Here is a 23,479-nt window from a genome sequence, read left to right on the forward strand (position 1 = left end):
ATCTAACTTGCCAGTGCTTATGTTGCTTCTTATTTTCTTCATTTGGGTCCTTTTTCTGTTGTTTGAAGAACATTCTTTTGGCTCTAATAGCCTCTTTCACTTCACCTTTTAACCATGCTTGTTGTCATTTTCTCTTCTTTCCACCTTTGTAAATATATGGAATGCATCTGGTCTGGACATCCAAGATGGTATTTTTAAGCAATGTCCATATCTGAATTAATGTCCTATCCTTTGCATATGATCCTTTTAGCTTCTTTTTAACCATTGTCCTCATTTAATCATGGTTGCCCTTTCAAATATTAAATGCTGCTACAGTAGATTTCCTTTGTGGCTTCATTCCAGATAGTAGCTCAAACTTGATCATGTTATGATCACTGTTTTCCAGTGGAATCAACACCATTGCCTCTCGTACTATGCCCTGCACTCCAGGACTAGTTCTAAAATGGTTCCCCCTTTTTTGCCCAACAGACTTCTGCAGTCTGTGCCCTGGATGTGATGGAGACAGATAGGATAAAATATGCTACTATGACAGAGTGTCTTGGGAGTTTTTGTTTGGGTTTTTTTTTTGGCATATTTCATATGGAGTCTCTCTTAAGATGCAGTGAGGGCCTTGTATAATAACCCCAAGCAGAAATATCGATTAATGGAATCCTCACAGAACCCATTGCCATAGGCTGGGGCACTAGGTAGGGCTGCCTACTCTCACCCCTGCTTTTGGGCTGATACAGGAAATACAAAGCAATCCAGAAATCAGTGGAGTGAGGCTGGGCAAGGGCATCTTTACCGTAGCTAGTTTTGCAGGTGACCTTTTGTCCACCTTACCAATCCCCAAGTATCTTTGGCTGCTCTACTGGATAGTTTCCAGGAATATGGCCCCTGGGCACTGAGAGTGGTCTGGGCCACTCACCTGGCCGCTGCTCAATATTCCCCTCTACCACCGTGTTGCTGTCCCCCTTACCACTGCAGCCGATGCCCCCGCCATCCCAGTTCTACCTGAAGGGCCCTGGTGGTCTAGTGGCCTCAGTGGGGGGTGGGGGGGGGTGAGCATTTTCTTTCCTTCCCACTGCGCTGCTGCTATTTCCCTGCCCGCCGCTGTGGTTTCAGAATGGCAGCAGAGATTTCTTATGGTAGTCTCATAGGTCTCAACAGCAGATGCAAATTTTAAAAACTGGCATATTTTAATCATTATACTATAGGTTAACAAATAAAACAAAAATGGAAAATATGATGATACCATTTTATTGGACTAAATACATTTTTCAATTAGCTTTCAGAGGCCAAAACCTGTTTCCTCAAGTCAGGACAGTATACTGCTGTTAAGGTATTCTGTTCTGACATGAGAAAGGAGGGTTGGGTCTCCAAACATGAGTCAAAAATGTATTAAAATTAGTCCAATAAAGATATCACCTTATGTCCATTTTCTGTATTTATTAACACAGCTATCACACTACTTTATCCTAAACTAAAAATAAAATTCATTTTTCCTATCTTTATTGTCTGGCCGTTTACTTTTTCTAATCGTGTTGGTCCCAGTCTCTTGTTTCTTTTTCCCTCAATCTCTTCTTAACTCTCGCCGGCATCTACCCCTCTCTCTCCCTCCTTTCCATTCAGCGTCTGCTCCCTCGCTCTTTCTCTCCCCCCTTTCCATTCAGCATCTCCTCCCTCTATCCCCCCTTTCCATTCAGCATCTGCTCCCTCTCTCTCTTTCCCCTTTCTATCCAGCGCCTGCGCCCTCTCTCTCTTTCCCCTTTCTATCCAGCGCCTGCGCCCTCTCTCTCTTTCCCCTTTCTATCCAGCGCCTGCGCCCTCTCTCTCTTTCCCCTTTCTATCCAGCGCCTGCGCCCTCTCTCTCTTCCCCCCTTTCCATGCAGCGTCTGCGCCCTCTCTCTCTCCCCCCTTTCCATGCAGCGTCTGCCCCCTCTCTCCCCCCTTTCCATGCAGCGTCTGCCCCCTCTCTCCCCCCTTTCCATGCAGCGTCTGCCCCCCCTTTCCATGCAGCGTCTGCCCCCCTTTCCATGCAGCGTCTGCCCCCCCTCTCCCCCTTTCCATGCAGCGTCTGCCCCCCTTTCCATGCAGCGTCTGCCCCCTCTCCCCCTTTCCATGCAATGTCTGCCCCCTCTCCCCCTACTACTACTACTACTACTATTTAGCATTTCTATAGCGCTACAAGGCATACGCAGCGCTGCACAAACATAGAAGAAAGACAGTCCCTGCTCAAAGAGCTTACAATCTAATAGACAAAAAATAAATAAATAAAGTAAGCAAATCAAATCAATTAATGTGAACGGGAAGGAAGAGAGGAGGGTAGGTGGAGGCGAGTGGTTACAAGTGGTTACGAGTCAAAAGCAATGTTAAAGAGGTGGGCTTTCAGTCTAGATTTAAAGGTGGCCAAGGATGGGGCAAGACGTAGGGGCTCAGGAAGTTTATTCCAGGCCTAGGGTGCAGCGAGACAAAAGGCGCGAAGTCTGGAGTTGGCAGTAGTGGAGAAGGGAACAAATAAGAAGGATTTATCCATGGAGCGGAGTGCACGGGAAGGGGTGTAGGGAAGGACGAGTGTGGAGAGATACTGGGGAGCAGCAGAGTGAATACATTTATAGGTTAGTAGAAGAAGTTTGAACAGGATGCGAAAACGGATAGGGAGCCAGTGAAGAGTCTTGAGGAGAGGGGTAGTATGAGTAAAGCGACCCTGGCGGAAGATGAGACGGGCAGCAGAGTTTTGAACCGACTGGAGAGGGGAGAGGTGACTAAGTGGGAGGCCAGCAAGAAGCAGATTGCAGTAGTCTAAACGAGAGGTGACAAGGGTGTGGATGAGGGTCTGCCCCCTCTCTCTCCCCCTTTCCATGCAGCGTCTGCCCCCCTCTCTCTCTCCCCCTTTCCATGCAGCGTCTGCCCCCCTCTCTCTTCAGGTCATCCACTTAGGTCTCTCTCTCTCTCTTCAGGTCATCCACTCAGGCCTTTCTCTCTCCCCAGTTCCATCCAACTTCTGCATCCTCTCTCCCCTTTCCATCCAGCATCTATCCCCCTCATCCAGTGTCTGTCCCTCTTCTCCCCATTTTTTTCTGGCATATGTCCCTTCTCCCCCTCATCCAGTGTCTGTCCCTCTTCTCCCTCGTGACATCTGGCCCTCCTCTTCTCCCTACATCCGACGCCTGTCCCTTCTCTTCTCCCTACATCCGACGCCTGTCCCTCCTCTTCTCCCTACATCCGACGCCTGGTCCTCCTCTTCTCCCTACATCCGACGCCTGGTCCTCCTCTTCTCCCTACATCCGACGCCTGGTCCTCCTCTTCTCCCTACAAAGCTCAGGACCCAGGCTATAGATTTGATCATGTTATGCTTGTGTGTTGATTCATGGTAGCTTTGGATGTAGCCAACTGTTGTTTATAAAGTTAAACTGGGTAAAGTTAATTGATTTGATAAATGGTATATAAGAGGCTGTCACCATTTTCTTGTTTGCAGTACATAGAAGATTAAGTTGGGCTACTATAGAAATTTAATTTGGTTTTCTGAAGAAGAGTTTTTTCCGTGAAGCACATATTTCAGAATATGGTATACCAGAGTGGAATATGTGTGCTGAACTTCAGCCTCAACTTTCAAAATATAATTGTTTTTCTTTTTGTACAGTAGAGGTATTGAGAGATGATAATAATGGACCAATGATGATATAATGGTTGTAACCCAAGTGAAGTGCTCTTTCAGTTTTGATGTTCAAACAAAAAAATTAGTTATTGAATTGTTAATGCCAGAGATTGGTTTTGAAGATAGATGCCTATGTTGCCATTGCAATATATCTTCCCAGTTCCAGCACAAGTAGCAAACAAATGCTGATGCACATATTTACACCTGCTCCAGTGTACTGTCAAGATGTACATGTGCATATTAGCCAACTTTTCAAAATTATTGGGGGTGTTAAGCCCAATGGAAACAGCCACTCCCTGGACACATACAAGGAATTTTCTCAATATTGGGGGCGCTCAAGCACCCACAGAGCTGGTTCCTACGTACATGTGTGCATGTATTACAGTTATATCTCTGGGAATGCCTGTATGTGGTGTCCATATAATTTTATAAAAGGCCATTTCTGCATATAAAGCAAGCTTTACACGCTCTGCTACTGCATGACATTGAACCTCTGCCACGATATACTAGAATAATCTGTAAATGGTGTGTGAAAATACTAGGTACAATTCAGATGGACAATAAATGTCTAAACCTATTCCAATGAAATGTGAATCACTCTTTGATATAAAAATAGACAAAGCAGAAATTTCCAGTTTTAATAAGTTATTCATGGGGGAGATGACAATAAATGACACAGTATATAAAAAAATGCTCTATTTCAATGCTTCCCAGTCTGTAGATTGCAGCCCCAAATGGAGTCACTAAATCCGTATTTGGGGAAAAAAGTATTAACGTTATCACTAGGCCTCTAAAACATCCTGCAACAGTACAAGCAGCAAGATAGAGCTAGGGTTCATATAATTGCACCACACACAGTTTGTGAAGCACTGTGCTACATTTGTATAAAGAATTGAAAAGAAACTTTTTTATATAGCAGATTCATTTCACTTTGTTCCTGTGGCCCCTGACCAATGTATATCCTGAGCTTTGTCTTTATACTTCACTATTTTTGCTCAAATAAATACATTTTTGTTTCTTGCAGGCAATTAGCTCATGAAATGGAAGCTGAAGCACAAAAACGAAAAGCAGAAGATGAAGCATGGTACCAAGAGCAAAATCTCCTTCAAGAGGCTGAAAATCAAAGGAGAAAGATTTTATTGGAAGAGGAACGCAAAGTAATCGAGCAAAGGCAGAGGTCAGTCACCAGATACCTAGTATCACCCAGTCTGAAAGTCATGCATTCAGCATCTCAAAACACAGAGGATCTTTGCCCAAGTAAACATTATAAAAAATAATTTTGAAAGGGATTTAGCCAGACAACAGAGTAGGTACTAGATTAGACTGCTCTGGTAGGCTGTTGTCTCTCTCACAGTGACCAAATATGTGTGTGTACTTTTAGCTAGAGTAAAACGACTTTCTACTTGTGGTGTGTTTAGGTCGAGGGCACAGATAAGTATGTAAACATACTTACAGTATTTTCAAATGCATATGTGTTTTACCTCTACATGTATAGTCACCTAAATAGCAGATGCCTAAGTAGTTCTTTTGAAAATTGAGTGCAAAGTGCATGAATACAAAATCCACCATACCTTGCACCTAGGCAATCTTTTCAACATTTTCTTATTTGTTTCAAAAGCTTTTGCCAAGCGTATCGGTGTCTTTCTCGCAGCTGATGATATACTGCTATTACTGCATTTGATCCCTTTAGAAGTTTGGGGGGTTTTTTACACTCATTATTGGTGGCTATACAGATTAAATATCTAATTTTGTATTTTTTAGGAATACAGTGATATAAAAATATTTAGTACAATAGTGAGTCTTTTAACAATAGTTTTAAATTTATATTTCTCAAACATAGGCATTAAAGAATTTTTAAAGCTTCCTTCAGCTAGCATTCAACTTTTCCTTAAAATAGGTTCTTGTGAACCATTTGGGCTTTTTCAAATCTTGCTGTTTTAAGTGCCATGTTATACTCTAACACTGTATATTAAAGTGCTGGGAACCTGGATTTGTATGCCTTATCCATTAAAATTGAAGAGATCTAGGTACACTGTGGAAGTGGTGTACTTAGACCCAGGGAGGGAAGGAATATATCTGTGGGTATTGTGGTGGGCCCATTCAGTCAACAAATGATGTTAATGGTACAGATATGCCTCATAACACATTCATTAGGAATATCTCCAAAGTAACTGTCAAAAAATGTTAACCTCATTCTGAAAAAGAAAAAACTTGTTATGTCAGTTCAAATGCTAAACCAATCAATGACTCTGATTAATCTGTTAGGGATAATAGTAGTTCATTGAAAGTAGTTTCTTATAAGTACTGATGTAACTAAGAATAGGTTGAAGGCAACAGTTAGGATTTCCATCACAGAGTAAAATGGTAGCAACATTGTGTATGGTTAATTTCCATATACCTTTATAATTATATACCTCCAAAGGAAGAGAATGGGGTTTGGTAGTACCTGTCCTTACCAAACAAGTTTTAAACGTTGACTGTGAGGTGGGAGGCATGCTAGCTTCTTTGGGTGAACTTGAAAACAGTCAACCAAGGGATTTGCAAAATTTTTCAGTATTATCATCACTCTGGAGTAACTTTATAATGCCTATAGTACCATAGTAATCAGTGACAAGGTCTAAGGAAAATGGGGTAATCTGCTTCTAGTTCTGCAGAATATTCTAAACCGCAAATGACAGCATACCAAAAAAAAAACATGTAAAGAAGTCAAAATTTAGACAACAGTATGTTGAATTTAAGTCTTAGAAAAAGGTATACTCAAAAATCTTAAGCAAATGTATAAAGAACAGAATAAAAGCCAGTATTAGAGCTGAAGTAAGGAAGAGGGCAACAGGATGGCATGATATCAAAGTGGTAGGCTAATATAAGTGCAAGGTACAAAATAAAACATACTCTAAAAAGAATCTTTTATATCTACAATATGGGGAACAGTGGGATCAGAGAGAGAGATGCATGTTAACACATAGGATACCATTTAGTGGGATAGGTTGCATGCATGGTATCATAAGCATTATGTGCATCAGCTTGTAATGGGTCATACAGTGCATAGGCAGCTATGGTAGGATTTCTTTCAGTTAAAGCAGATTCAGTCAAATGTTGAATCAAACCTTTAACACAGGGGATTATACAACCAACATCTCACAAATACAAATACAGCAGTTTCCAAAGGCACTATCTAACCATCCTGTAAGTTCATCAGTTAAAGTGGAAAGGCCATTTTAAAGCTCTAGTAATGTAATTAATCCAGTCAATATTCTTGTTGATTGCTGCTGGATTTGAGTCCACAATCTTTTCAACAGTGGCCAATCAAGATCACAAATACCTGACAAGATCCCGAAGGAGTTCAGTACATTTTATGCTGCTTATCCCAGAAAAAAGCAGTGGATTTTCCCCAAGTCAGTTTAATAATGGTCTATGTACTTTTCCTTTAGGAAGCCGGCCAGACATTTTTTAAACCCTGCTAAGCTAACCACCTTTACCACATTCTCTGGCAACGAATTCAAGAGTTTAATTACACGTTGAGTGAAGACAAAGTTTCTCCGATTCGTATTAAATTTACTACTTTGTAGCTTCATTGTATGCCCCCTAGTTCTAGTATTTTTGGAAAGAGTAAACAAACGATTCACATCTACCCATTCCACTCCACTCATTATTTTATACTCCTCTATCATATCTCCCCTCAGCCATCTTTTCTCCAAGCTGAAGAGCCCTAGCCGCTTTAGCCTTTCCTCATAGGGAAGTCGTCCCATCCCCTTTATCATTTTCATTGCCTTTCTCTGTACCTTTTCTAATTCCACTATATATTTTTTGAGATGCGGGAACCAGAATTAAACACAATATTCGAGGTGCAGTCGCACCATGGACATATACAAAGGCATTATAACATCCTCACTTTTGTTTTCCATTCCTTTCCTAATAATAACTAACATTCTATTTGCTTTCTTAGCCACCACAGCACACTGAGCAGAGGGTTTCAACGTATCAACAACATCGCCAAGATCCCTTTTTTGGTTGGTGACTCCTAACGTGGAACCTTGCATTACGTAGCTATAGTTTGGGTTCCTCTTTCCCACAAGCATCACTTTGCACGTGCTCACATTAAACGTCATCTGCCATTTAGACTCCCAGTCTCGTAAGGTCCTCTTGTAATTTTTCACAATCCTCTTGCGATTTAACAACTTTGAATAACTTTGTGTTGTCAGCATATTTAATTACCTCTCTAGTTACTCCCATCTGTAGATCATTTATAAATATGTTAAAAAGCAGTGGTCCCTGCACAGACCCCTGGGGAACCCCACTATCTACCTTTCTTCATTGAGAATACTGACCATTTAACCCTACTCTCCTTTTCTATTCTTTAACCAGTTTTTAATGCACAAAAGGACACTACCTCCTATCCCATGACTCTCCAATTTCTTCTGAAGTCTTTCATGAAGTACTTTGTCAAACACCTTTTGACAGTCCAGATACACAATGTCAACCGGCTCACCTTTATCCACATGTTTATTCCCCCTTCAAAGAAATGTAATAGATTGGTGAGGCAAGATTTCCCTTCACTAAATCCATGTTGGCTTTGTCTCATTAATCCATGCTTTTGAATATGCTCTGTAATTTTGTTCTTTATAATTGTCTCTACCATTTTGCCCGGCACCGACATCAGGCTCACCGGTCTGTAATTTCCCGGATCCCCTCTGGAACCTTTTTAAAATATCGGCTTTACATGGACTACCCTCAAATCTTCCGATGCCACACTCGATTTTAAAGATAAATTACATATTACTAACAATAGTTCCACAAGTTCATTTTTCAATTCTATCAGAACTCTGGGATGAATGCCATCCAGTCCAGGAGATTTGCTTCTTTTCAATTTGTCAAATTGCCCCATTACTTCCTCTAGGTTTATAGAGATTTCATTCAGTTTCACTGACTCGTCAGCTTTGAATACCATTTCTGGCACCGGTATCTCTCCTAAATCATCCTTGGTGAAGACCGAAGCAAAGAATTCATGTAATCTCTCCGCTATGGCTTTGTCTTCCTTGATTGCCTCTTTTACCCCTCGGTCAAATAGCGGTCCAACTGATTCTTTTGCTGGCTTCTTGCTTTTAATATACCTAAAAAAAAAAGTTTTACTATGTGTTTTTACCTCCAACGCAGTCTTTTCTTCAAAGTCCCTCTTTGCCTTCCTTATCAGTGCTTTGCATTTTACTTGACATTCCTTATGCTGTTTCTTATTATTTTCAGTTGGTTCCTTCTTTCATTTTCTCAAGGATTTTCTTTTATCTCTATTAGCTTCCTTCACCTCACTTTTTAACCACACCGGCTGTCGTTTGGTCTTCCTCCCTCCTTTTTTAATACACGGAATATATTTGGCCTGGGCTTCCAGGATGGTATTTTTAAATAGCATTCACGCCTGATGTAAATGTTTGACCCTCCCAGCTGCTCCTCCTCCTCCTTTTGATGTGGTGTCCAGACCGTCCGTTATGGGTGTGGGGATGTGCTGACTCTTATGGATGTGTGTCTCTGACCTAGAACCGGCGGTTCAAGAAAGGTTAGCCAATGTCCTGTGCTGAGGGGACAACATTTTTGGAGCTAAAGTAGAGGAGGTCACTGACCTCATCATGAAACACACAGATACCATCCAAACACTATCTTAGCGCCCTCCACATGCACCCTCTACCTCTTGGAGGTTTTCCAGTGGGTCTAGGCAGTGACTTTATTACTCTCATAGGCATAGATTCCTGCCGCCCTCCTGCTCTGCCCAGCAGTCCCAGGGCCAGTGTCCCTGGGCCTGCCAACCCCGTCCTCAGAAGTCCCAGCTGGCGAGCTTTTGGCTTGCTCTGGGAGAGAATAACCACACTCCAAGTGATCGTCCCAGATGGCCTTCTGGTGAGGGGCAGGCTGAAATTTTACCATCACAAGTGGCCCTTTATAAGTGGTAGGTTCTTCAAATAGCTCATCTTGGTTATGCTCTCCATTCACAGCAAAAACCACCAAATTGCCCACAGAGAGCATCAGCTGTCAGCACAAGCAGGTACTTGCAGAGGAAATCCCCCCCTTCTCCAGTCTAATGTGATCACGCCTGTACCACCAGGGGAGGAAGGGAAGGGATTCCATTCCAGGTACTTCTTATGCCCAAAAAATGGGGGGATTTTATACCATCCTAGACCCTAAGACTCTGAGCAAATTCCTGGTCAAAAAAAAGTTTAGGATGTTTTCTGTGGACACCCTTCTCCCCATGATTCAAGCAAATGACTGGCTATGATTTCTGGACCAATAGGATGCCTGCACCCACATTTCGATACTTCCCAGTGACAGGAAGTATCTCAGATTTTTGCCTAGGAAAACAGTACTACCAGTACTGCTATTTTGCCTCGTGTCAGCTCCCAGGGTATTCACCAGATGTCTAGTGGTAGTAGCAGCGTGTCAGCGCAGGCTGGGATTGTATGTGTTTTCCTATCTGGACAATTGGCTGGTGAAGAAAACATCGCAAGAGAGGGCGTCAGAGTCCATATGCCTAACTATTCAGGTGTAGGAGTTACTAGGGTTGGCTATAAACTACCCAAAGTCCTGTCTGCTCGCAGTCCAGCGATTAGAATACATAGGGAGTCCAGCTAGATACATTGCAGGCTTGGGCTTTTCTTCCACAAACCAGAGTAGACACCTTATCAATGCTCGCTTCGCAGGGCCGTGCCAGCATGCAGGTCACAATTCGGCAAATGTTGAGGTTGATGGGCCACAAGGCCTCAACAGTTCTTCACTCCCATTGTGCATCTCCACTTGAGAGAAGCCCAGTGGGCCCTAGTTTCCCAGTTGTCTCAGGCAGCTGGGAACTTAGCAGATGGCATCAAGATTCCCTCAGGATTGGCTCATGCCCTTCTCTGTTGGACAGTTCGGACGAATTTGACTGTGGGACTACCATTCCAAATTCCACATCCACAAAAAATGCTAATGATGAATTCATACAACCGGGGCTGGGGAGCTCATGTAGATGGGCTTCACACCCAAGGGACTTGGTCTGCTGAGGAAACATCTTCATATCAGTCTTCTCAAGCTGCGAGCCATTTGGAATGCCCTAAAGGCTTTCAGAGATTGTGTGCAAAACCATATTATTCTCATTCAAACAGACAACCAATATTTTATGTGAACAAGCAGGGGAGTACAGGATCCTACCCATTATGTCAGGAGGCTGTGGGCCCTCCTTCATGGGATGGACCTCTGAGCCACATACCTTCCAGGAAAGGAAAAGTGCCTGGCGGACAGACTGAGCAGGGTTTGGCAACCACATGAGTGGTCTCTCAGCCACTCCTCTCAACAACAAAGTCCCCCAGTTCTGGTCCAGGCTCAGAGTAACTTAATGGTTAGTGCAGCAGGCTTTGATCCTGGTGACCTGGGTTCGATTCCTACTGCAGCTCCTTGTGACATTGGGCAAGTCACTTAACCCTCCATTGCCCCAGGTACAAAAAAACCCCAAATAAAACTTAAATTGTGAGCCCTCTAAGGACAGAGAAAAGTAGCTGCATATAATGTGTACAGTGCTGCGTACATCTAATAGCGTTACAAAAATGATTAGTAGTAGTTGTAGATCACATGGCAGACTGGTGTCAGATCCATTTCTCCTGCCTTGAGGGGAAGGTTTCATGCATGTTTATCCTCCAATATCTCTTTAGAGAAGACTTTGCTGAAACTCGAGCAAGATCAGGGAACTATGATTCTAATCATGCCCTACTGGCTGAAACAGATATGGTTCCCTTCTCACTTCTTCTGGAGTTATCCTCCAAAGATAAGTGGAGATTGGATTGTTTTCCGACCCTCTTCATACAGAACAAGGGATCTATTCTGCATCCCAACCTCCAATCCCTGGCCCTCATGGCTTGGATGTTGAGAGCATGGAATTTTTGAAGCCTTGGGCTCGCTGGAGGTTGTCTCCCACATCTTGCTGGCTTCCAGAAAAGACTCCATTAGATGGTGTTACTCTTTTAAGTGGAAAAGGTTTGCTGTCTGGTGTGAGGGAAAGGCCTTAGATTCCCTCACTTGTCCTACACAAAAACTGCTTGAATACCTCCTTCACCTCTCAGAGTCTGGTTGAAAATCAACTCTGTATCAATTTATCTTAGTGCTTACTATCACTGTGTGCGAGGTAAGCACAGCCTCTAGCTGTTCGCTTCATGAAAGGTTTACTTTTGACAAAGCCCCCCAGTCAAACCTCCAACTGTGTCACGGTATCTCAACATTGTCTTAACCCAGCTGATAAAGGCTCCTTTTGAGCCGCTTGATTCCTGTCATTTGAAGTAGTTGACCTGGAAAGTTGGGTTTCTGATGGTAGTTAGTAAGCTTCAGGTTCTAGTAGCTAATCCACCTTACACTAAATTTCACCACAACGGAGTAGTTCTCCGCATGCACCCAAAGCACCTTCCTTTGATAGTGTCAAGAGTTCCATCTTAATCAGTCGTCCTGCTGACATTTTTTCTAAAACCACATGCCCATCCTGGCAAGAGTGTACTGCATACTTTGGACTGCAAGCGAGCCTTAGCCTTCTATCTGGAGCAGACTAAAGCCCATAGACAGTCCACCCTTTTTTTTTTAACCCAAACAGGATGACAGCCATCAGCAAATGCAAAATTTCCAGTTGGCTAACAGATTGCATTTCCTTTACTGATACCCAGGCTGGGCTGTCTCTGGAGGGTCATGTCAAAGCTCATAATGTCAGATCCATGGCTACATCAGTAGCCCACTTGAGGTCAGCCTCCATAGAGGAGATTTGCAAAGCTATGACATGGTTATCTGTCCACACAGTCACATCTCATTACTGCCTTGAACAGGATACCCAATATGACAGCCAGTTCGGTCAGACAGACCTGCAGAATTTGTTTGGTGTCTAGAATCCAGCTCCACCCCCTAGGTCCGGTTTTGTTCTGTTCCAGGCTGCACCTCCACAATAAGTCCACAAATCATTTCAGGTTGACTGAGTACAGACCTCGACGTTTTGAGTTCCTATTGTCCTAGAACTGTTGTTTTCAGTGAACCTGGTAGCTAGGGATTCCAACGTGTGAGAATACAATGGCCTGCTTGTCCTCGGAGAAAGCAAAGTTACTCACCTGTAGTAGGCTAGGTATTCTGACATATCCTTCCACCTCCTCTTGGAGTTGCATTCTTTAGCTTTTTATAATGACCAAGGGACCCAAGCTCGTGCGTCAGGCGGGAAGGCACCAACACGTGCATGGTGGGATGTTGCTAGAAATTTCTACAACTTGCTAGTCAGCATCCGCACCGGGCTCCTTTGGATGACGTCACTCACATGTGAGACTATTTGGCCTGCTATACTCGAAGAACACCTGCTGCAGCAGGTGAGTAACTTTGCTTAATCAGTAATAAATGTAGAAAATGGCTGCAGTGAAACGAGGGTGGCTTGTGTTGCTTCTGGCTTGCAATAAGTGTAAGAGGTTCTAAATATAATGACCATGGCTACCATAAGTGTAACCTAACCTCTGCTGTAGCTTGTCTTAAGGAAAAAAAACCCCAAAGATTTCAATATTTCTTCATATTCTCACTAGTCACATAAATATTTAAACATTTTTCTGATTCTGGGAATGTTCATCTCAAACTGATGTGATTAATAGGGAACTGTTACCTTCTTTAAAATATTATTATTATAGATGAATGCCATAGTCACCAAGTAGGGTTTTATTATTTTGTTTAAAATGAGTCCTTTTTATTTTGTAATATATGGTGATACTGGAACGTTTGCATTTCTATATATGGAGCTGGATTCTTCAGTGACATCAAAAGCCAATGTCCTGTTGCGACTTATGAAAAATAGAAGAGCTAATGTTTTTTTTTTAATGGATGCTGTTTCCAAAAACACAATTGTGCTGAGTTGTCAAAAAATATATCCGCAATGGTCCTTTTCAAAATATTGCATTGTAGAAAGTGAGAGCTTAAGTAGTGGTCAACATACCTTTTTTTTTCCTTAAAATTCTGGTTTTCTGCTTTCACTATATATATATTGCATAAAGGGTGGATGTTAACTAAGTCAGGCATGTTTTTCCTTGTTGCTGTGTTTTTGGCTTTGAAGACTGACTTCTGCGAAAAGGGATCTAAGATTGAAGGAGCTTGAGCTGCTAGACAGGGCAAGGAGGCGGTTTCTTAATCATCAGCAAAATCAGCGAAAAATGGAACTCAGGAGGCTGGATGATGAAATTGAAAGAAAGGTTTGGAAAAACTTGTTTGTATAGTTTTTATTTATACAGACAGACTTCTGTTTTAAATGTCAATAGATTTGATAGCTAACATAGTTAGTGGGATTTTTCCCTTTATTTTCATATAATTATTTGGGACATTTATGGTCCCAGGTTTTACCTGGAGCAAAGTATGTTTGTGTGCATATATCTCTCAGGTACTAAAAAAATCCTTAGTCTTTCTGTTTTACAATTAATACCACAATGTAGGAGAGGGTGTATCATGGCATCTTCTTATGCTTTGGATGCCTTATTTGTCTTGTTTCATGCACCTGAAAAGTGGCTCATCCCCTGATAAATCATGTCCTGATAATAAGTATTAATTTTGTAAAAATGTTTCTACAAATAATTCTGCTGTAGAAATGATAGAATACCTGTGCATTTGGTTTGGATTTCAGAGTTGTTTCCTCACCTTTCCAAACCCAAGCTCAAGTTGAGTTACAGATTCAGGTAATGCAGGTATTTCCTTGCTCTAAGTAGTAGATTTACTAACTCGTGTTAATTTCAGTTTAATATGCCTTATTGCAATTAATGAAGGTTATAAGTAAATAGATCTTATTGATGATAGTTGAGCCAGCATTAAATAATGCACATAGAAACACAGAAAATGATGACAGATAAAGACCATATGCCCTATCCAGTTTGCTTACCTATACCATCTCTGCTTTCACTTCCTCACCCTTAGAGATCCTCTGTGCTTGTCCCATACTTTCTTGAATTCAAATAGTCATTTGTCCAAATATAATAGTTTTTATGAATCAACTGATGCTGTTTTTGCTCTGTGAGGGAAGGAGCCCAGATTGGAGCCCCATAACCAGAGAAAAGTCCTCCAACAGCCTTGTTTTTCCATGATCATCATGTCATGTAGCTCAGAACATCACTATATTAGCAAAGATGGCACAAAGTCTCTCCAATGTGCCAGTATACTTTTTGGTGTGAGGGCAACTGAAAGACCTTTTTAGGAGTAACTGGAGAGCCTTATTCTTTAAGATGAGCTAAGAGACATTGTCAAATAACACAATTCCAGAGTCTAAAGGAACCCGCTTTCCAGTAATCTGCATTAGATAATGGATAATTGTCAAAACTTTTATATAGTGAACCTAGCCAAAACACATGTTCTCTATGTTTATTGCAGCTGTTTGAGTTTACAAGGTTAGCTTTGGATGCCTGGTGCTGTGAGAAGCAGAGATGTAGCAGGACTTTGAGCTGAACATCTCTAAGGGACACTCTGACAAAGAAAGAACCGCTTTCACTGCTGCCTCAAACAGCTTGGGTGTCAGGTCTACTGCCAGTTCCTTACACCATTTTATCACTAGTCCTGAAAAATAACGAGACACACAATTGACCAAACAATCTATATTAAGAATGACACAGACACATTACCCTCCATTTCCAGCAGAAAGCACTCATTCAGAGCCTTCATATTAAGCTACTTAAGCTCATCCTATCCAGACTTTGCACATAAGGTTGAAGTTACAAACCTACTGAGGTCTGAGATGGCCCTACCTTTTTTATTATTATTTATTTAGATTTTGCTCACACCTTTTTCAGTAGTAGCTCAAGGTAAGTTACATTCAGGTACACTGATATTTCTCTGTCCCAGGAGGGTTCACAATCTAAGTCTCTACCTGAGGCAATGGAGGGTTAAGTGGCTTGCCAAGGATCACAAGGAGCAGCAGCGGGATTTGAACCGGCCACCTCTGGATTGCAAGACCGGTGCTCTAACCTTCTCACTGCCATTGGTCTCTTCACAGTTTTGTTGGAAGTTTACCTATGGGGAAACAAAAGGGAGACCAGAAACGGGGTGCAACTCAGCCCCTTGCTTCAGTTGCTTTAATTTCTGTACTGATTAATTCCTTTCTGCTTACTCGGGAGATTGGCTGCTGTTCGGTGTGGTCCCTGCTGTAACTTGCCTGGGCATGATGAGATCTCTAAATCTGGATCCAAGATCACCCCCTCTCCAACTGGCAGCTACGAGCTTCCCTCTACAGTGGACGCAGATCTTGGTAGAAAATCTGTGACTTTTTGGGTGAGTTTTGGCACAGGACATCAAGATAGGGGATGGGGAGAAAAGAGTAGAGTTGCAGTTCAGGTTGGACCCTGGATGATTGTAGAAGTATTGGAAAAGATAAGATTTCCCGGGAGGCTGAAGAGCTACCAAAATCACTAGTAAGTAAACCTGTGGAATTGACTTAGGAATCTGTTTGGATCTCTGTATCAGATTTGGTGAAAACTGTTACTTCAGTGATATATAATTTAGCTCCTCAAGTTGCTGTAGATGAAACTAAAGTTACTACCATGGAGGAGGACATTGTTAGTTTGAAATCTACTAGAGGTCAAGGTATTGTTGAAGTTCATATTCAAACAGTTCAGAATACATGTATTAATGATTTATCTATGATAAGATTAAAAGTTGAAAATATTGAAAATTCTCTTAGAAGCATTAATCAGACTTTTGAATATGCCTGTCCTACATAATACTAACTATAGATTCTTTAGAACTTAGAGAAGCTACAGATAATAATTTAGAGCAGACTATTATACCAAAAACAGGTACAGCCTATGGCTCTGCCAGAGATAGTTGCATAACGTTTTGTTAACTAGAGCCATATCTCCTGGGGGAATCAGTTGGCACATGTATTACCAGTTAGGTAAAATGATCATTTTGTATAAATAGATCTTAACTAACAGAGGGGGGGAGGGTTTGCAAAGCCTGTAGCAGGCACCAGTGCTCTCTAAGCAGTGTAAAATATTTTGATTGAGCAGATGACTCAGATCCTTTGGTAACCAAACCCCCAAAAAGTGGATCATATCTGAAGCCCAATTCAAGGGAAAGCGTGAGTCACACTTTCTTTGTATGTTAGCCAATGGAGCTAGCTTGCCGTAGTTTAATTTTAAGCCCGAGAAGTCCCCAAATTTATCACACTACCAACAGATGGTGTAATGAGTTGTATAGGCTAATGAGACACACCAGAATGTCACTGGCAGGGATTTACATGATGAACATGACCAAACTCAACCTAGGGGTGCTTCCCCACAGCCTACTGGACAAATCGACCTTTTATGAGTGGCTAAAATGTGGTATATTAATGTCATAAAGAAACTCTTAGCAGATGAGATGTGCCCACAGAATTGGGAAAGGATTTGAAAGCCACTGATCCAATTGTGATCACCTGTGGGTACTGTTTAAGGGTATCTCACTTGGAACTGGGAACTGTTCTTGTGAAAAATTATAACAATTGATATGGGTGGGTTTTGAAGGGTAGGGTGTGGATTTGGGAGAAGGAGGTGGTAAAATATTACAGCTGTGGAAGTGTATGAAGCATGTTGATACCATATTGTCATTTTTAAGGTTGGATAGTGGGTTTTTTGTTTCATTTGCATTTTTTCATTCAGTAAAGTTTCTATAAAATTTTTAAATGGACCTTTTGTGATATGGAACTGTATACAAAGGGGCAGCAGAGTTGAACTAGTGTGCAGTGAGAGGACCAGTGACAGAGAATTGTGGATATGATCAGGAAATCATGGTACCAAATGGAGAAATTGAGATGGGGTGAAATTAAGATAGTGACTGGTGCAGAGCAGCCCATAATTATGATGTTGGAAGAGTTAGCATGACACCTTACCCAGTGTGTCACTGCTGTACTTGAGGACAACCTGTTGCAGCTACATTTCAATCCCTCAAAAGATGAGGGAATTGCTAGCAGTGCAGACAACGAAGATTGAGTTTAACAGGTTCAGGATCACTGCAAAAGAAATGGTGACAACTCAGCTGACAGAGCAAGTAGAACAACTTAAAAAGCAAAATGCATTACTTACTGGAGGCTGATTGATCAAGAAAATCATAGTAGACAGAATAATGTTCGTATAACTGGGACTACCTGAATCAAGGATAAAGACAATGATTTATTTACCGCCTTTTTGAAGGAATTCACTCAAGGCGGTGTACAGTAAGAATAGATCAAACATGAGCAATAGGCACTTACAGCAGTAAAATATCCAAGTAATACAAAGTATGGCATGGTATACTGTTTACAATGTCAACACAATATGTAATAGAACATTTTAATTGATAGTGAAGTGTAAAGCAAAGATGTAACATGTAGATAGGTAAGAGAGTAAGAAGAGTTAGAAAGTAAGGTAATTGTTTTAAAGAAAGTTGCACACAAGGTTAAAATATTATCTCAGCTAGGGTAGGAGTGGATAAACATGTCCTGCTGCAGTATGTGCAGCCCAAGTCACTCCTTGCGTGTGTGAGTGAGACTTACAAGTTAGTTACTTCTTTCATCAAAGGCCTGGTTGAAGAGCCAAGCTTTCACCTGCTTCCTGAAGTAGAGAGTCTTGTGTTAAGCGGTGCCTTTCAGGCAGTGCATTCCAGAGTGTGGGGGCTACTAAGGAGAAGGCTTGCTTGCGGGTTTCACATCGTGTAATATCTTTTGGAGAGGGTGTGGTTGGTGATAGCCCTTGGGAGGTCCTTAGTGTCCTTGGAGGTGTGTAACATAGTAACATCGTAGATGACGGCAGAAAAAGACCTGCACGGTCCATCCAGTCTGCCCAACAAGATAACTCATATTTGCTACTTTTTGTGTATACCCTACTTTGATTTGTACCTGTGCTCTTCAGGGCACAGACCGTATAAGTCTGCCCAGCACTATCCCTGCCTCCCAACCACCGGCTCTGGCACAGACCGTATAAGTCTGCCCAGCACTATCCTCGCCTCCCAACCACCAGCCCTGCCTCCCAACCACCAGCTCTGGCACAGACCGTACAAGTCTGTCCAGCACTATCCCCGCCTCCCAACCACCAGTCCCGCTTCCCACCACCGGCTCTGGCACAGACCGTATAAGTCTGCCTAACACTATCCCCGCCTCCCAACCACCAGCCCTGCCTCCCGATCTTGACTAAGCTCCTGAGGATCCATTCCTTCGGCATAGGATTCCTTTATGCTTATCCCACGCATGTTTGAATTCCGTTACCGTTTTCATTTCCACCACCTCCCGCGGGAGGGCATTCCAAGCATCCACTACTCTCTCCGTGAAAAATTACTTCCTGACATTTTTCTTGAGTCTGCCCCCCTTCAATCTCATTTCATGTGACATCCTATTCTTCAGGTACTTAGGGCCATTCCCTTTCAGGGCCTTGAAGATCAGACATAGAGTTTTAAATTTAGCCCTGTATTGTACTGGTAGCCAGTGATGAGTGGGAGCTTATGGTGAGACTGGGCCTTGGAAGAGAGAAGCAAAATACAGGTGGAGTTTATGCACTGATTAGGAGCCCAGCCAAATCCTGGCAATAGATCACAGCCAATTATTGCATGCTTACTGAATTTTGCAGACAAGGTCACAATCCTACGGATCTGCTGTTTAGCAAAAAGTTTGGAACTCCAGAGAGGAAATGTTTTGCTGTTCAAAGATTTCTCCAAAGAGGTAGCAGTGCATTGGCGGGGTTCACGCCATACTACTGCTAGCTCTTCAATCAAGGAGTATGGTTTGCCCTTCAGTATCCAGGGCACCATGAGGATATATATTAAGGTTGCTGAGTTTAAAGCTTTTCTACAGTTGCTTGAAAGGTAGGGAGCTAAGGAGCGCAATGTGGAGGACAGAACGCCAGAGTTAGCTATCGGGCCTGAGCAATATGGAGTACTATTTTCAATAAGTTAAAATATTAACTATGGTTTGTCTTTATATTCTGCATTACTGGAACTAGAGCTGGAAGTTGGCATGTGAGATGTAAATAAAAGAATTTGGAAGGACACGAGGCCTAAGAGATTGGTCTTGTGCTAGAGGCCTTGTATTGGTGGAAGTAACCCATTGTTATGACTAATACTGCTTTTTTAAGATGACTTCTGTGCTGCTGGAATCACTAAAGGCGAAGTTACATTGGTTTCTTCCACTGGTCAAGGAGGGCATTGGAGAGGAGAAGATGAGTTGGTGTGCTCCCAGTAGCAGTGAGAGGCTGATAGCCAGAGTCGGTCGAGTGATGGTGCTGTTTTGTCTCAGGGACAGAGGAGAGTTGAACTCTAATGATTGCCCTGGTGCTATAGACTAGACTGCAGGATGCATTTGAACTCTGAAGCTTGTAAGGAGCTGACCGCACTAGACTAGAACAGTTACTGGGTTCTATAAGTAGAGAAAGACTTTAGAGGAGCTAGGAAAGGGTTTTGAAAAATTTTTTGACATGTTTGTTGAAATATTTCTTGAAATAGACATGAAGTTGTACATGGAAGTTGGGAGGGGTGGCCGGAGAGGTGAAGCCTAGAGTTTGGCAATGAGGTAGTGTTGGGAGTTTTCTGAGGAGTGGGGGGGCGAGGAGGAGAAGGAGGAGCGGTATGAGGGAAATGATGGAAGAGGGTGGGATGGTGACAACTGTGGAGTATGTAGAAGGGTGGAGGACACTAAAGGATGGGGTTGGGAGGTAGGTAAGGAGAGGGAGACTTTGGGGTTGGGAGGTAGGTAAGAAAAGGGAGACGCAAGCTTTTAAAAGAATTAGTCGTAGGGCTGGGAGGTGGAGGGCATGAACCAAGGTTGTTTGCTTGCTCTTCTTGGGAATGCTGTACAAGAGACAGAGAATGGGGAATTACGTAGGGCTGGGATCCTGTAGATTTGATATACCTATAGAAACTGGGATAAAAAGACCACTTAAGAACCTACAGCTAATGTAACTTAGATGGGAGCGAATGTTCATTCAATGAATGTTGATTGGCTACATTCTCCGATTAAGTGAACAAAAGTAGTTAGTTACTTGAAGGGCTGATAGCACGTTATTGCAGGAAACATACTTATTACTGGTGGAACCTAAGTTGCGTTGGGACTAGGTGGGGGAAGTCCTGATCACAGCATTTAGAGGGATGTGGCAGTGTTAATGAAAAAAGGCTTGGATTGGTGGCTGCACAAAACCATCTTGGACCCTAAAGGGAGATATGTTGTAGTGTTGGAAGAGGTGATGAGGAGAAAGCTTATGCTTTGTGGTTTCTGTGCACCTGCAAAATTTAAAAAAAGAATTCATTTCCACAACAATAGCTCAACTGAATAAACTCAAAATAGTGGAAAACCGTACACTAGCCCAATATAACTCATTAATAAATTTATTTAATGTCTCCAATATGATTTTTAAATTTTTCTTATCACTTAATGCTAAAAGGAGGGAAAAAATGCCTCGGCAGTCAAAGGTTGCTTCTGTAAAATGAGATTGCACTTGATGTCACACTCTCAATTTCATTTCAGAATTCACAGCACTTCTTGACTAAGACCTGTCATTGGCCAAAAATCTCCAGAAGTACAGACATAAGTGCATAAGTATTGCCATACTTGGACAGACCGAAGGTCCATCAAGCACAGCATCCTGTTTCCAACAGTGGCCAATCCAGTTCACAAGTACCTGGCAAGATCCCAAAACAGTATAATACATTTTATGCTGCTTATCCTAGAAATAAGCAGTGGATTTTTCCCAAATCCATTTTAATAATGGTCTATGGACTTTTCTTTAGGAAGCCATCCAAACCTTCTTTTAAACCCCGCTAAGCTAACTGCTTTTACCACATTCTCTGGCATGTTAAGAAATATTTCTCTGATTCGTTTTAAATTTACTACTTTGTAGCTTCATTGTGTGCCCCTAGTCCTAGTATTTTTGGAAAGAGTAAACAAGCGATTCACATCTACCCATTCCACTCCACTCCACTCATTATTTTAAAGACCTGTATCATATCTCCCCTGAAGCTGACTTGACTTATTACTCTCATACTTATAATGTGATTGCCAGACTGGATCAAAGTTTAATTTTTGCTTCCTTGTTTACAGAGTTGTGTACTGTGGGTAGGAATGACCTTGTAGTTGGATAGCAGTCAGAAGGATTTTGTATGGAATCTTTTTTGTTTTGGAAACAGGAATTTATAGTGTACTTAAGGAAGGCATGGCAGGATTATACGAGCTAAGGCAGTTTTGAGGGGACAGATTCATGGTACTCAAGCCATGAGCATAAGGCACGAGATGAGGTAGTCATGCATATTACATTCAATTAGCAGCAACTCAGTAGAGACATGTTCAGTAACTGGAATGATTGTGATGGACCAGGAAGAAGTACATAGGCTCCAGGGTCAGCAAAATGATCTGTTGGCTCAAAGGTGTGAAGCAGATATTTATCTGTATAAATATAAGCTGCATAGATTAGGCCATAAGATGGGGACATTGTTGGTGAAATTGGTTAGCCTGAGGAAAATACGGCAGAAGGTTACCAAGCTAAGCATAAGAACAGGAGTCACTGTTATAAAGAACAAAATTACAGAGCTCTCAGGATCATTTCGATGTGGGTATATTTCACAATGACCACTCAGGTGCGCCTGGAAGTCTGACTTCAGCCCTAGGCAGTGAGTATACTCAATTTTAAGTTTTCCCAGGTGTGCCAATCTTGTAGCCAGATATTGAGCCACTCAGAGAGATCCCAATCATTGACTGATTTCCAGGATCCCTCAAAACTGAGATGGCTGTGCTAGAACATACTCCCAAGGTCTTCCAGCTTCTTGTCCTGGGAGGCAAGGGTTTGCTGCAAATTCAACAAAAGCCCCATGGAGCTCATCTTCCTCCGAGATCTGCTGTTGCTTCTCCCCCATCCTCCTCTACACCTCCATAAAACCCTGCAATACCAACTCCCACTGCTGTGAAATCTTGTTGAACTTCTTGGTCAGCACTTTGATCACTGCATCCTTAAATTCTGCAGTCTGCACCTTGTCCATCCTTGGTGGTCACACTGGCATGTGGTGCTTTCGCCATCTTTTCTTTAATAAGCCTCTGATTTTTCTTTTTAGTGGATTTTGACGCCATGAAATGATTCACTCTTTTGAGGAAACATAACTTTCCATGCAGTACCTGTACAGTGGGTAGGATTATATCAAGAGGTAAACACTGATTAGAAATGCAGATAGATTTAGCTTTGGGAGTAGCCTCTGGGACAACAGAAGCATGTCTTCCATATTCTCCACATCACACTCCCCGTCCCCCGTGAGGTGAGTATTCAGTTGTGCCTTTTATCATAAATGATGATTATTATGCTTCACCTTCTCTCAGTAGCATCACTCAGTCTTTGAAATTACAACTTAGGCTTCACCTCTAGCTATCTGTAGTATTTTGTATTTATAGAATAGTGAAGAACTAGGAATAGTGTTTCAGTGCCTAGCGATAAAGACATGAGAGACTCAGCATGCATGATAGAGACTTTTAAGGCATGGAGTAAAATTCCTTCACCTGTACAGTATCCTTGAAGAGTACTGCAGGATACAAATTCGATTGTAAGCCCATTTGATTAGGAAAATAACTTGTGTATCTCATTGTAATTTTCCTTGAGCTTGGATATGAAAAATGTGAGCAATAAATCTAAAATCCAAATTCAGTAGAGCTAGAGGCATCTTGAAGATTGAGACGTTCCCAGGATTAAATCATCTAAAGTGGTTCAGAAAAATCTGAGTAGAAAACAAACTCTAAACTTTCCTAAAGTAATTGTAAATCTTAAAGGAAAGGGAATAAACTGTCCATAGAATGATGCAGTGCCAAAGTCTTACCTGTAAAATAATTGCAGTTGTGAAGGAGTGGGACCGATGTAGCTTATTCCTTTATTG

The 23,479-nt window shown here is 42.1% G+C and overlaps 1 protein-coding gene across 2 annotated transcripts in view; it reads left to right on the forward strand.

The window, feature by feature from the left end:
* Positions 1-23,479, forward strand: part of TBC1D31 (TBC1 domain family member 31) — a 266,141-nt gene that overhangs the window by 163,407 nt on the left and 79,255 nt on the right. Inside the window, exons 15-17 of one of the 2 annotated variants that reach the window (XM_030218679.1) lie at positions 4,662-4,814; positions 13,710-13,845; positions 14,271-14,327. In XM_030218679.1, coding sequence (XP_030074539.1) covers positions 4,662-4,814; positions 13,710-13,845; positions 14,271-14,309 — 328 coding nt within the window. In that variant the 3' untranslated portion in view covers positions 14,310-14,327. Of the gene's footprint in view, positions 1-4,661; positions 4,815-13,709; positions 13,846-14,270; positions 14,328-23,479 lie in introns of those variants that run through there. The other variant, XM_030218673.1, reaches the window with a different exon arrangement.

Source organism: Microcaecilia unicolor, chromosome 1, assembly GCF_901765095.1.
Source record: "Microcaecilia unicolor chromosome 1, aMicUni1.1, whole genome shotgun sequence".
Classification (NCBI taxonomy): domain Eukaryota; kingdom Metazoa; phylum Chordata; class Amphibia; order Gymnophiona; family Siphonopidae; genus Microcaecilia; species Microcaecilia unicolor.